Raw genomic sequence first — 13,956 nt, 5'->3', positions numbered from 1 at the left:
GGGTGTGCTTTGGCAAAGTGCTGTTGGGGGGGAAAGAGGGGGAAGAGGGTGAAGCTGTCACTCAGTGATGCACTGGGGCCTGTCCCAGAGCCAGCTGGGAGCATATAACCTTAGAGAACTGGTCCTCATTCCTAGAGGCCTGTGCAGGCTGCAGCTGGAGCTGTTGGAGCACGTCTCTGGCAATCAGGCTCTTAACATTTCTGACCAAGAGAACCTTGAAAGTAACCTGATGACACAACATTGTTTTAAATTGACATGGAACAGCTGCTTGTTGGCCAACTTGAAAACAAATGCTTTTCAATAATAGCATGAGCACTTTCTCTAGCACCTTGTATGCCAAGCCATTTATAAACACTCTTTAGACCCTTCCCCATCCCCTCTGTTGGCTAGCAAATATCATCCCATTTTACAGATGAGGAAGACTGAGGCAGAGTGGGAGAGTCTTGCCATAGGTCATGGTGAGTCAGGAATAGAATTCAGGATTCCTGAGTCCCAGGCTTGTGCACTAACCACTGGGCAATACTCCCTTATCCAGATAGCTAATGAAGATAAAATAGAAATTATGTTGCAAAGCCTTTAAGATTCTAAAGGAGTTTTTTTATATTTATTTGTTTTTTTTTGAAAAGCACTTAGAGTTCAGTTCTAAAACTTGGACAAGCATCTTTATCAGGAAGAGTGATTTACGAAGGTGCTTATTTTCTTGTGTAGGTTACGGATTCAGCCATCTAGTCCACCCCCAAACCACCCTAATAATCATCTCTTCAGGCAACCAAATAGCAGCCCCCCTCCTGTGAACAGCAGCATGCTACAGACTCATGGTAAGCACTGAGTATACCAAGCCATCTGTCATCCTATTGTGCAGGCCACTTGTCAGAACCTTATGGTTTTAAAGCACTTGGGAAAACAGTTCATGTCTTTTCCAAATTCTAGTGCCTGGCGCAGATAGCCAATGTAAAAGATTCTCCATCTGGCACAAGGGGCTGGTGTTATCTGAATACTTGCAGTGGATCTTGCCAGCTGGAATATGTTGTTATATTTCATGTCCTGAGATCCTTGTGTATAATTTCTGAGGGCGGGGAGGAGGGATATTGTTCTCTGATTATGCAGATAACTTTACACTGGTATTGTTTCTTTTGCCTTGCAAGTATTTCTAGTTGTGGCTATAGTATGATGAAGTTTTAGCTCCGAATAGCCAGGAAAGGCCGCACCTCATCACCCACTGAAATGCAGCTTGGTTCTGAAAACCTTTCTTCTGGCCCTGATAGCGTCAGACGCTATATCTGTTAAACAGAACATGCTCTCAAGTCTTGCAATAGCTCAGTGCAGTTACTCAAAGGGATTGTTCTTCGTAGGTGCAGCGTCTCAGTCCCAGTTCCAAGGGATGCCTTCCCACAGTGCGATCTTCCAGCAGTCTGGTAACTGTTCCCCGCCCCCGAACGTGGCACTGACATGCATGGGCATGCCGCAGCCATCGCAGCCGCAGCAGGTCACCATCCAAGTGCAAGAGCCCGGAGATATGCTCAGCAACAACCTTCTGCAAGGGGCAGCTGTGGCAGGGCAGGGCATGTCCCCTCATCCACGAGGCATGTCCATCAACCCGAGTGCCAATCAGATCCAAATGCAGCATCGAGCTAACCTGATGGCCTCTCTCACGTATGGTCACAGGCCACTGTCCAAGCAGCTCAGTGCTGATAGTGCAGAGTCACACAGGTAAGGCCATTCTCCAACTGCTCTGCTAACCTGGGGAGGCGCTGAGGGGAGAAGGGAGGAGAAAAGAAACCGGGCCAGTCAGAGTACTTTCACCATGGCTCCGTGCGCCGAGGCTGTCTCTGTCTCCTGAGCACAGTACTCGCTGCCAGCAGCAGGCCGTGCACTGGTCATGCTATGGACTTAGCTGTGATCCTAGTCCAAACCCTTAGACTTCAGGGCTTTGTTAGTGGGATGGGTGCTCTGACAGCCGGGGGTGAGGATTGTGTGAAGTCAGCACAACTCCTGAGCCATGCGGGATAGGAAGCCAGCTTTCTCTCTAGGAACACAGGTTGCTGCTCAAGTAGAGTCTTGTGCTTTAGTAAGAGGGGAGAAATAAAAAAGTACAGAGACTGTTTCTAATCCCCCTTTGTGCCTGGTCTGGTCGGAGCCTACACTAGCTTCAAGAGCTCCGACAGACGTGCTCTTCCTCTCACAACACCTTCTTCCCCATCTGCCTTCCCCCAGCTCTCTCCAGAGACTTCAGCCATTCCTTCTTACCTGGCCCTGCGGAGTCATTGATGACCTGGGGCATGTGCTCTTCTTCAGGGTCTAAGTGCATTGTCTCTGCCGCTCTCCCAGAAAGAGCTGCTGGGTGACAAACCTTGGTCCCCTCTGCTCCACTCCAGCTAGGCCCTCAAGCCACCACCCTGCGCGTGTGCAGCCTGCTGGAGTTGGCTGGGAGATTGTGCAGAGCGCCTGAGTGGTGGTGGCCTCCTCTGCGTTCCTGGCTTTACTCTTGGCTGCTGCAACACAATCGCTGTTGTTTCTTCCTTGCAGCTTGAACATGAACAGGTATCCCCCTGCTAACTATGACCAGGTGCACTTACATCCCCACCTGTTCTCAGATCAGGCCCGTGCATCCCCCAGCAACTACAGCCCATCAGCAGGGGTGGGATTCCCCGCAACGCAGCAAGCCCTGAAAGTCCCTCAACTTGACCCGTTCCCCAGCTTCCCTCAAAGTGCGCCGCAGCCGCAGCCCTACACGGCATCAGCACTACAGCAGGCGCTGCTGTCCCCAACTCCGCCGGATTACAGCCGACACCAGCAGGTACCGCACATCCTCCAAGGACTGCTTTCCCCCCGGCACTCGCTCACGGGGCCCACGGACGTGCGACTGCCCCCGGCAGAATTTGCACAGCTCATCAAACGGCGGCAGCAGCAGCAGCAAGAATTTCAAGAATTGTTCCGGCATATGAGCCAAGGAGATGCTGGGAACATGGGCACTAGTGTGGGACAGAACCTATCGGAGCGTCAGTCGCTGTCTGTGCCTTATCCGAATGCTGACACGTACCATCACAGCAGCCCCCAACATCTCCTAAAAATCAGGGCACAAGAATGTATCCAGCAGGTATCTGCGGCTGCGGCACCCCATGGGTATGCACACCAGCCAGCTCTGATCCATTCGGAGAGCATGGAGGAGGACTGTGCATGTGAGGGTGCCAGGGACAGCTTTCCGGACAATAAGCGTTCAAATACATTGACCAAAGGTGGCCATGAGAACCCACTGCTTTTAAATGCAGGAGGGCATGGGGACCCAGAATCTCTGCTAGGAACTGTTAATCAGGGGCAGGAATTGGGGACGCATCATTACAGACATCAGCCAGCTACCGGATTCAGTAGGAATAAGGTGCCCAGCAGAGGTAAGACTTAGTGCTACTTGTGTACATGAAACAGCCTCTTCCAATTGCAGATACACCCCACATGCAAGCAGAGATGACTGTGTGTATCAGACAGAACTAGGAGTTTCAGTGACAGTCAACTTAGGGCAGTATTTTCTGGAGCCTTTTGGCTCCTAAGGCTGTAAGTAAATTGTGGACTCATACAAACTTTGTACCAAACAACGAGGAGGAGAATTGTTAAATAATAAAGGGACACTCCCAGACTCTTAGGACTTGGAATTTGATGATTCTAACCTGCAGGTAATGAGAAAAGACTCTGGATTCCTGTTTTGCCTTTAGAGATGAGCTGCAAAGTTTTGGGTGGTTTATCTGGTTTGTTTTTTTTTTTAATTAAAAAAATCTAGTGTCCCAAAGTAAGGGAATATGTGTGTATTAAATTATCCCTACTGCCCAAAGCTGTGACTGGTTCCTCCTTCGCAGTTCGGGCAGTGCTACAAGGGTCAATGAAATGTAGCCAGTAGTGCACAGTGTCATTTCTTGGGCCAGCTCCCTCCACTACAGTAACAGAGAGCACTAACTGGTAGCCCCAGAGGGAGCTTGAATGATCTGCTTGAGGAAAACTGGTTGTTAAACTTGCTCCTAGTGAGTCCCTCAGGCCTGTTTTTGGTCCTGTGGAAAGTACTGTCCCCTTTCCTGGTCTCCGCACCCACCGTAACTATGGTGACAGAGCAGCATGACGAGTGGTCTCTTCAAATGACTGTTCTCCCTGCATTGTAGTTCCGTGTGTTTAGAATTCATCTCCTGCCTACCCGTTCAAGAGGGGCGAAGGCTCTGAGCAGTACCACCTGGCAGGCCTGAGCAGGATAGAGCTATATCTGCTGTAGGAATGAGATGCATCTTATTTGAAGCCACCCGCTTTCTCTTGACTCCCTTGCTGTGCTGGTGCTTTGCCCACTCAGGAGGCATGGCTTAATGTTGAGACAGTAACCGCAGGTATTTTGTCATGTTGTGCGTTCAAGCAGGTGTGCATGTGAGATGAAAGGGGTCCTTCAGAGCGAGGACTAGGGCGAGGAGTGGCCTGCCGTCACTGTGCATTTGGTGATTTAGACCACTAACGTGCTGGTCCTGTCAGACCTCCGTTTTTCTGCTGTGCTGCAGTTTCCAGGCATGGCCCTGGTAAAGGACAGAGCTGTCCGAGTGCAAGCAGGCTCCGGAAACTCCTCTTTTTTGAGTTCCTCATTTTACTGACCTGGGTCATTTTTATTATTGACACAGCTAAATAAACTCCATGTAAAATGGTGCGAATGACTAAACAAGCCAAAAGCCATGCTTGTGCCCCGCTAATTGCTCTGTTAATATCATGATACACAGGAGAGTAGGACTTTAGACTGCAAGACTTTGTAAATGAGTAAAGAGAAGTCAACATTTACCATGAATTGTGCAAGCTGTTCTGAAAGAGGGAGGGAGTGCGCATGTGGCTGTTTGGAGTGTTACTATAGTAGATTGTACTCAAAGGTGTAGCTACCCTGACCTTTATTTTCCTCCTGGTGTTTAATAACCCAGTTGGAATCTAGCCTACACTCTTCCCGCTCCAATTGAGCTGCCATTTAAGTGACCCAAGCACTCTTATGTACAAATTAAATGAAATAAAACCTCAATGTAAATAGCACTAAAGAGTTCACTTCCAATCAGCTGCATACAAAACAACTCCAATGTTATCAGCAGCTCTGTGCACGCGCCCCTGAAGATCAACTGGGGGAGTATGGCCGGGGGGGTATTTAAACCCAAACAAGTGTAACTGTGTGATGGTTTCTCTTGAATAATTTTTTTCTCCTCCCAACCCCCCCGCCCCGCCTCACCCAAAAGGTTAGACTTTGTCTTTGAGCTCCCCTAGCTACATTCACAATGTTGTTTGAATGGATTTTAAATTGTAATTTCCCTTAAGAGGAAAATGTATTGTGGAAACAATAGAGTCGATATTTTTGCTTGAGAGATTATGAACCACTTCCTGGTCACTTGCACGCCGGTATATAAACTGAGGAGTATGCTGTTCCTGGTTACAGTTCTCTGGCGTGCCCAGTGAGTACTTTGGTCCACGTACTTGCCTGACAGAAGTGTAATTGTGTGTTGGGACGTTACGTAGCGTTTTGGGGCATGCCACCACTTACTGCTGCCTGTCACCTAAATCCTTATGAAGGGTCCCACCAGCTGCGGCCCACTAGGTTTGGATTCAGTGACTCGCTTGCAGGGCATCGCTGTGCCCCAGATGCTGTACAGCTTTGGAAACGCTGCCCAGCCCAGGGTGCCAGCCCCAAAACACCTTCAGTAGCCCTGGAGATTACTCACTAATTTGGTGGAGGAATAAATCACCGCTGTGTCTCCCGTGTTGTGTTAAAGCCATGCGGGGAATTGGAAACCAAGCTGTCTGTCTTGCACACATGTGGATAACTGACTCCTGCCATGGAGCTTTACCCTGCTCAGGTGGCTGCTGGGGGACGGAAAGAATTCAGATTGGGGTTTACAATGAAACGTGGATACAAATGTGAGCCTCCCAGGCTCTGTGTAATCTGGGCCTAAGCATGAGAAGTGCTGACAGCAGTGGCAGCTGCAAGTGCTAAATGGTTTTCTTGCTCCGTGTGCGGTTTGTATAGAAGGGAACTCCTCCCTTCCCTGGAGCCTCAGGTGTATGGGCTGCCCTAGTGCAGGCGGGCTACTGGGCTTCACGGGCTGCTAACTGTGCTCCTCTCTTGCTCCAGATTTGTACTGACGTTCTTTGTGCAGCCCTTACAGGCTGGTTGCTGATAGCTGCAGGCTCTTGTGAGCTGCCCACTCAGGCAACCGCTCCCACAGTTTGAACAGCAGCCAGAGCTGTGGGTGGGTGGCAGTTCTTTCTCACTGCCTCGTTCCAACCGTTTGTTTTCCAGGGTAACTCAAGTTTTGTTTTGTTTTTCTAGGAAAGTGAGACTTGTAACTGAACTTAACCTTGTGGCCGTGCAGAGGGAGGCAAAGCCAAGACCCAGTCTTGTATTATTGCAAAATCTGCTCTCATAACACCACAGCATGGTGAAGTACCATGTAACTGTGATATAAAGCAGCATGATCAGTGCATTTCAACTCCCTCCCTCCCTGCCCCCAAAACACCGGGGAGGCCAAGTGAGCGGGGAGGCGATACACTGGAGGGGCTAGTGAACTGGCATTGCTGAGGAATAGTACGGCTAGACAGTCAAGTTGATCCACATGCAACACTTGTCTCTGCCAGCTTAGTCGCAAGCTGGTTTGATCACGGATAATGCCCGTTAGATCGGATTGGACTGTGGGCAAAGGGAGTGCTGGCACAAGAGGCTGCCAAACCCCATTCTTCATGCGGAGGGAGATGTGAACCCAGATTCTGTACCTAGTGATGAAAGGCTACAACTCGTCTGTGAGAGCCAAGACGTGTTCATGCAGAGTGACCTGGAGTCTAGACCCATTCGCTGAGCAGGAATCCCAGACTCTGAGGGGCTGTTTGGCTGCAGAGTGAGACACAGATGTTCTCTACTGGGAATGGGGAGGCCCCATTGTTGCTTTTGCTAAAATGTGGGATCTTCCTTAGGACAGGTGCAGGTCCCCCCGCATGCCTGAATTGTGTTAGTTTCCTGGGGCAGTACAGTTTGGGGCCCAGTCCGGATGGCACTGAAACGAATGGATGTTCTGCTAAAGGCTTTGTTGGGAGCAGGGCCATTTACGATAACTGCCAGGCATGACATCTTGCCAAAGCAAAGAGCCCACAGCTATGCCTGGTGTAACTCCATAGGCACCAAGAGTGTCACGCCCAGGTTGGATTTGTCCCCGAGTGTCCAGTACCGACTCTGGAAAGGGCCTCTCCAGAGCAGTGCGGCGCCTCGCAGCACCACCAGATCCACCACCGTTTCCCCCAGGCAAGGAGGTAGGAGCTCTGTAGCCCTGAGTCAGCCGCCCTTGTGCCCAAGGAGACATGGAGGAGCTACTCAGTGCAGCTCCAGAGTTGTGCTTGGGCCTTTCCTCTGGCCCGTGAGTTGTCACGTTGTCCCTGAGTATTCCCAACAGCTGGTGGTCTGGAGAGCAGGAAAACCGAACCAGGGCCTCTTCATGGTGCTGTGTGGTGCCGCGCAGTGGCCTGGATAGACATCAGCTGAATGCCTGGTAGGCCCCCACCAGAGGTTGTGTATCCTGCCTTTGCAGCAGATTCGCTTGATGATCTGACAGGTGGATGCTCCCCTTTCAACATCACTGATCCCCATGATTTCACCAGGTATCAGGCCCCCAGAGCTGTAAAGCTTGTGTAATGAGCTGCGGGCTTGTTCTGCCTGCCTCAGAAAAAGAGAGGGCTGGAAGGTGGAACAGTCTGCTCAGTGTGTGACAGAAGTGAGCGAGGATAGGCTTCCAGGCTTCCAGGCTTCCTCGTTCATTCAGAGTCCGATGCGACCTTTAGTAGCATGAGTTTTTGCTTAATATAAATGTAACTTTTGCCCTCAGACACAGCAGCTCCTGCAGCAGGGTACGGATGGACTTTGCCAGGCAGGAACTTGCCCAGATATTCAGCTTTCTACAAACATGTTTGAAAAGGGCAAGGAGCAGCGGTTTGATACAGATTTAGTATCGGTAACTCCCTTTGCCAAGGTTATGCAGAATGGCCCTTCTGGGACCTTCATTATATGGAAATCATAAGCATCTCTTTCTGGAGTGGTCTCTTTTGGAGCATCTGACCCATTCAAATAAGTGGGAGCAACAGGCTGTCTTAGTACTGGACAGGAATGAGGTTTTGTGGGTGTCTCCTGGCATTGTGATAACGTTTCTTTCTCCTCAAATATTATGTATCTGATTGAGACAGAAATTGTGCTGTCTTCCCTCTGAGTTCTCTTGAAGTGATTCCGGTCTGCTGCGAGCTGTGACTGGGATCAATAGTCGAGCTGGTCACGAGAGCCTCTTGAATAGAGCAGCCCAGACATGGTCTTTGGAGTCAAGGAAAAACAAATCTGTGCTTCTCAGTCAGGAACAAGAAATATATGTCCAGTTGATATCCTTTTTGTACAGTCCTCATTGGCTAATGGATTAATTCATCCCCCCTGACTTCTGAGATCCTGCCAGAGTTCTGCATTAAGGCAGTTACTCCATGTTCTGTACCATTCAGGAAACCGCTGGCTTCTTTATACTAATCCCCTTTCTCTTTTGTCTAACTCCCAAGAATCCATTGTAGGGAATTGTATGGACAGAAGTTCTCCAGGACAAGCTATGGAGATGCCCAGTCATAATGGATTGGGTTATTCTGCAAGACCAGCTTCCATTGAACACCACAGAGCCAGGACTCTGCAGAGACATCACACCATACAGAACAGCGATGATGCCTATGTAGGTTTGAGAAGGTTCATGGCTGCCAGGCCTTATGTACTGTGTAAAACTTACTATGAAGTGTGCGTTCTAGGGCTGAGCAAATAAGCCATTCACTAGCCAAATACAGACCCGCTTGTAACCCTGTGGGCTAACTTGGAATCCAGTGCTGTGCAGAGCAATGCTTCCCCCTCTGCCTTTTGGAACATCTCAACTGCATGTCCGTTGTGTACCGTGCAGTGTTTCAAGTGCTTTTAGCAGAGACCAACCCAAAAGTGAAATCTCCTACCTGTGGCTAAACAAGCATTGCCCAGTTTACCCACATACACCCAAGTCCATATGAAATTTTCCTGCAGGGTCAAGTGCACCCTAGGGTGCCTCTGCTGAAAACATTTGAGTTAAAGCAGGGATGAATACAGCCCGGAGTGTCTTATAATCTGCAAAAGAACCAAACTTCCAGCCAGGCAATATTGGTGAACAACCTAGCAGTGCGGTCTCAGCCATTGAGAGATCAGCCCTTTGGGGATTTGAAGCAGTTCTGGCATAGTAAAGCCCTGGGTTAACTCTCCTTATAACTTATTAGGGTGCTGGAAGAAAATGTGCACTTGTGACTGTCTCCTTTCATCCTGGGGGAGCCCTGGGGTGTGACTCTGTCTCCTTCTGCCGTCTCCTCAGGTCCAGTTGGATAACTTGCCTGGAATGAGTTTAATGGCTGGAAAAGCACTAAGCTCTGCTCGGATGTCTGATGCAGTACTCAGCCAGTCATCGCTCATGGCCAGCCAGCAGCTACATGCCAGGGAGAGCGAGGGTAAGGACTTCCCTGGGGCTGAAAAGGCATCTTTCAGAGGTGATTGAATTCTGCTGCAATCTGGTTTGGGTCAGAAGCGACGCTGATTTGTGTCATCCTGGTCTATCAGATATGGGTCCACACCACAGAGTCACTTCCCTTGGTGGTATTCCTGTGCATGGAGCCAGCAGTGTACTAGGCACGTTGTAATACTGTCGAGTACGGTACAGTTGGCATTCTCTGTTTAAGCGTGGCCAAGGGCTGGAATAATAGATCTGCATTGGCAGAGCTGTGGAGGCTGAAAGATCAGGAGGAGTTGCAGGTCAGAGTTGAGGTGTATTGGCCTTTTGTGTGTCGAAAGCTTGCACTGATTGACTCTAGGCACTGTTACCAACCTCCCCACCGAGCATGTGCTGGTGCTTATTTCTGGTGCAGCCCTTACAGACGCTTGTCATTCTGGGTTGTGCTGCAGTTTCAAGCACATAGTGGCTTCCGTGTATAGTGACGCTTGTCTTGGATTCCTGTGAAGCACACACTACTGGCTGGAATCCTTTCCAGGTAAATTTCCACACACGCTTCTCGTCTCCATTCTTCTCAAGGTCTGTTGTCATCTCTCCCGTACTCTCTGAGCAGCAGGGAGACAGCTGGGCTGTAGCACGTAAAGCACAGTGTGACTTCTTAGGTAGTTGTGACATCGGCAAAGTCCTGGATTTGTGTCATGCTCACTGCAACGACTTTCTGTTAAAATGAGGGACAACCCTGCATGCCAGCCCTGACCCACACTCAGCACCTCAGGCCTGCCTGAGCCCTCTGCCCAGAAGCTTCAATCAACTTTGCTCTCCTGGGCCCTTGGTAGACTCCAGTGTCCCAAGTAGCAGTGAGAGATTTCTCCCATTCGCCTACAAACTCTGATGTTACTCTTTGGTCTTGCAGACTGTGGGGAAAGTTTGGAAGGTCAAGAGCATCCAAATCTAGCTGATGGCAGCCAGCATTTAAACACCTCTTGTTATCCATCTACGTGTATTACAGACGTCCTCCTGAGCTACAAGCACCCGGAGGTGCCCTTTGGGATGGAGCAGGCTGGGGTGTAGCAGGAAGGAGGGAGTGAGTATTCTTCTGTTTCTGTAAGTTCAGATCTTCCCTTTTCTGCCTCTAGGGTAGATCTTCAGTACCAGTAGCCCATGGGCTAGATCTCCCTAGACAACTCCTTGCCCCTCCCTTAGCTGTGGGTCTGAGAATGAAGTTTAAGATAGAGGATGTCCTTGCTGAGCTTCCAGAGGTCAGTTGTTTGCACTGCGGACAGTGCCGCCCTCGTAAACTTGCTGCTGGTGACCTTCAGTAGCTACTCGGCGCTTCTGCTTTGTAGAGTCTCTGGGTGGGAGTGCAGGGATTGGCGAGGGAAGGACTTGGCTGCTGGTGCAAGAACAAGCCCGAGCAGCAATGTTTCCCATCTGTACGGTGGTGTGTGTGGGGAGAGTGGACTCCAGATGGGGGCAGCCAGGAGGCAGCTCTCTGAACAGCTGTACAGTGACTCAGGCCTCTCTGGCTTGTCCCCTTTCTGTGGAGGGGCAGCTTTCAGGAGCCGCTGCTGCTGTTGGTAGAAGGACATGGCACCTGAAGATGGTCGTCTGTGGACTTGCGTGATCCTGTCAGCTACATGGAGCAGTGGGCACACCTCCATGGGGCACGCAGCCCCTCCTTGTGCACGTCTCCCTTTTCTTTCAAGCCCCTTGTGGCATTGGCAGCATGAGCACTCGGGGCACGTAGCCGGCTTTGTCAGGCTGGAGCATGGGGCGGGCAGAGGGATGTTTAAGGAGAAATGTCTGTCTCTTGTCCTGGCCTTTAACACCCCTTCTCTTCTCTTCTCTCCTCCCTCTCTCTCTCTCTGTCTCTTTTTTCCAGGTTTTTTGTACAGCTTTGAAATGAAAAGGTCCATTTTAAACCAACAGTATCTAGCAGCATTGCGCCAAATCGCCATAGTATTTCTCACTGAAATATCATGGCTCTTTTCCTCATAATCAGTTCCTCAGTGTGTCATTCTTTTGGTTTCTTTCGTTTTTGCCATATTTGCCTGTAACTCCAGCTATCACAGAGCTAACCAGAGAACCCGAGTCCTACACCCTGTGTGAAAGGATGGATGGAACTTGAGTTTTGCATTTGGTTTGGAGGGGGTTTTAAATGCCAAGGTCCAGGCCATCATGGATGGTGCAGACTCAGGCGTTCTCCCCTTCATCCAACTCTGCTCTTAAGACTGTCCAACATCATCTTTTTCTGGGGACAAGTAGGAGAGCATGGGACAAATGCCTTCCAGGAGCCTGACTGAATAGGGGAAGCAAGGGGCAGGGAGGGAATTTGAAGCTCTGTCCTCTGGCAAGCAATAAGCAGAGCTCCTGAAAACCAAGTCCAGAACCAGAGTCGTTTTTCCAGAGTTCCAGCACACACCATCAGCCCCAAGGGCAGAAGACGGCCACGCTGTAGTTTTATTTCCATACCCCTCTTTGCATCTGCACTGATAGTGGGGCCAGAGCGACGCTGGGGCAAGGGCAACTCCAGTCTCCCTTACCGCGATGCTAGCCTGTCCAACCCTCCCCATCTGACCTGCGGAGCAGATTGTGTCCCCGACCCCACTGGTTCTTCCAGTGGTGCAATACGCTTTGTCTCTCTCATCTTTGTCTGCTTTTCTTTTTGTCTGTTTTTGGTCATTGTGCTAAAAGGATCATTTCCCCCTCCTCCTCCTTTTTTAATACCTTTTCCTTTCAAACCCATGTACGACCCTTTTTTTTTTTTTTTCAGTTTAAAGTAAAGAAGACAAGTTGTTTCCCTTTGTCTTTCTAGCTTTTCCTCCTGATCATGTAGGAATTGTTTTATGGTAAATGTTGTTGTTTTTATTGTTGTTGTTGTTATTATTATTATTATTATTATTATTATTAATAAAAGACAAAAGGAATTTCTGTTTGAGAGAAATTTTTAACTAGATTCTGTTCTATTTGAATTGTGACTTGCACCTTTTGTTCAAAGTATTTTATTTCTTTTTAATGACATTGTAATTGTGACTGTTTTTTTTCTCTTGTGCCAGTGGCAGAAGTGATGTTCTCCTTTATACAAATTCAGACATGCATAGATCTCTTCTTTGTCATTCTTTTTCATTTCTTCCCTTGACTGATAGAAACCAATGCCCCCTCCAGTGGTTGGGGCTAAGGGAGTATTTTGTGTCATCGTTGCCTTTGGAACTTTAAAAGCTACAACTGAAAATTCCTATTATTGACACTTTTGGGGGAATTTTTTTTTAAATAAAGGAAAAATCAGTCCAACCCTCCTGAATTTGCACAGAAGGAAGTGTGAGACCAGCATGGCAAAGGTTAATTTGCTATCACCATCTCTTCCCCAAAGTCCCCCAGCAATTGTCATAAATGGACCTGCAATTAGAAGAAAAGGAGAGGGGAGGGGAGAGAAGAAATCTGCAGCTGACAAACAGTATCTCCTAGGTTAATGTTTCTAGAAAGCCTAATGTCACTCTGGTTTTATTGGTGTGTAGTTGTCAAGTTACATTTCTTTAACATGTAAAATAGGTGGTGTGTGTTGGGGGGGTGGGGGACCCAGACAGGGCTTGCCGGACTTAAGTGAGAGGGTACCAAGAAACACTGAAAGGCTTTTTGACATTGCTCTGTATCTTTGATTTGTTTTCCTTTTGTTTACATGACGTATTTCTGGGAGAGTTGACAGCCGCCCTACAGTAGCCATCCAAAAGAAAAGCAAGGACTTGCTTAACCGTGCCATTTCGCCGTATCACACTTTTTTATCATTGCTTTGTATTGTAGTAATCAATACGCGCAGTATATGTTGAATGTATATTAATATACTTTGCTATTATTTCTGTTTTTTGGAAATGTCCGAAGTATTTTTTCTTCCTCGTTTATGCTGGACTAAAAACAAACAACTTTCAGTAAATCTTTAGTCCATTTTTTTGTGGGTCACTTGCAACTAGTAACTTAGTTGGACAATGGGATCATGACAAATAAAATCATGATTATGATCTTGTGATCTCTTGTTTGTGTTGTTGCTCAATATCTGATGCAAAGGAGAAGCCAGCCCAACTTGGATTCTCTGAATAGCATCCCAGAAGTTGAAAGCTGCAGTGTGCCAGGTTTGGCTGCTCTCCAGTTGCTGCATGTTTCGGTCTGTTATCCAGCCTGCTATATGAAATCACCCTTGCCGGTGGTGATCTGACTTTTCAAAGCTGAAATGGACAGAATGGGGGCTCCTGCATAACATGTGGAAACAGACTCCCTTGACCTGCTGAGCACCACCTGAGTTGAACACCTCAGGATGAAACTTACCAACACAGTGGTTTTCAACCTTTGGTCTGCAGACTGTGCCTAAGATTTCCAGACGGCTCCGCACCTCCATTCAACATTTTTTAGGGGTCCGCAAATGAAAAAAGGTTGGAAATCACTG

The 13,956-nt window shown here is 48.7% G+C and overlaps 1 protein-coding gene across 14 annotated transcripts in view; it reads left to right on the top strand.

Annotated features, from left to right (window-relative positions):
* The window catches only part of SIK3 (SIK family kinase 3), a 154,480-nt gene extending 140,938 nt beyond the window's left edge, over positions 1-13,542 (top strand). For 8 of the 14 annotated variants that reach the window (XM_073320974.1, XM_073320972.1, XM_073320966.1 and 5 more), the window contains 7 exons: positions 709-818; positions 1,353-1,710; positions 2,527-3,389; positions 8,572-8,735; positions 9,390-9,561; positions 10,435-10,605; positions 11,404-13,542. In XM_073320974.1, the coding sequence (XP_073177075.1) occupies positions 709-818; positions 1,353-1,710; positions 2,527-3,389; positions 8,572-8,735; positions 9,390-9,561; positions 10,435-10,592 (1,825 nt within the window). In that variant the 3' untranslated portion in view covers positions 10,593-10,605; positions 11,404-13,542. The remainder of the gene's footprint in view (positions 1-708; positions 819-1,352; positions 1,711-2,526; positions 3,390-8,571; positions 8,736-9,389; positions 9,562-10,434; positions 10,606-11,403) is intronic. The other 6 variants (XM_073320975.1, XM_073320969.1, XM_073320965.1 and 3 more) reach the window with 4 other exon arrangements.
* The last annotated feature ends 414 nt before the right edge of the window (positions 13,543-13,956 follow it).

Source organism: Lepidochelys kempii, chromosome 22 (genome assembly GCF_965140265.1).
Source record: "Lepidochelys kempii isolate rLepKem1 chromosome 22, rLepKem1.hap2, whole genome shotgun sequence".
NCBI classification, from domain to species: Eukaryota; Metazoa; Chordata; order Testudines; family Cheloniidae; genus Lepidochelys; species Lepidochelys kempii.
This window is presented reverse-complemented; position numbering and strand designations above follow the sequence as displayed.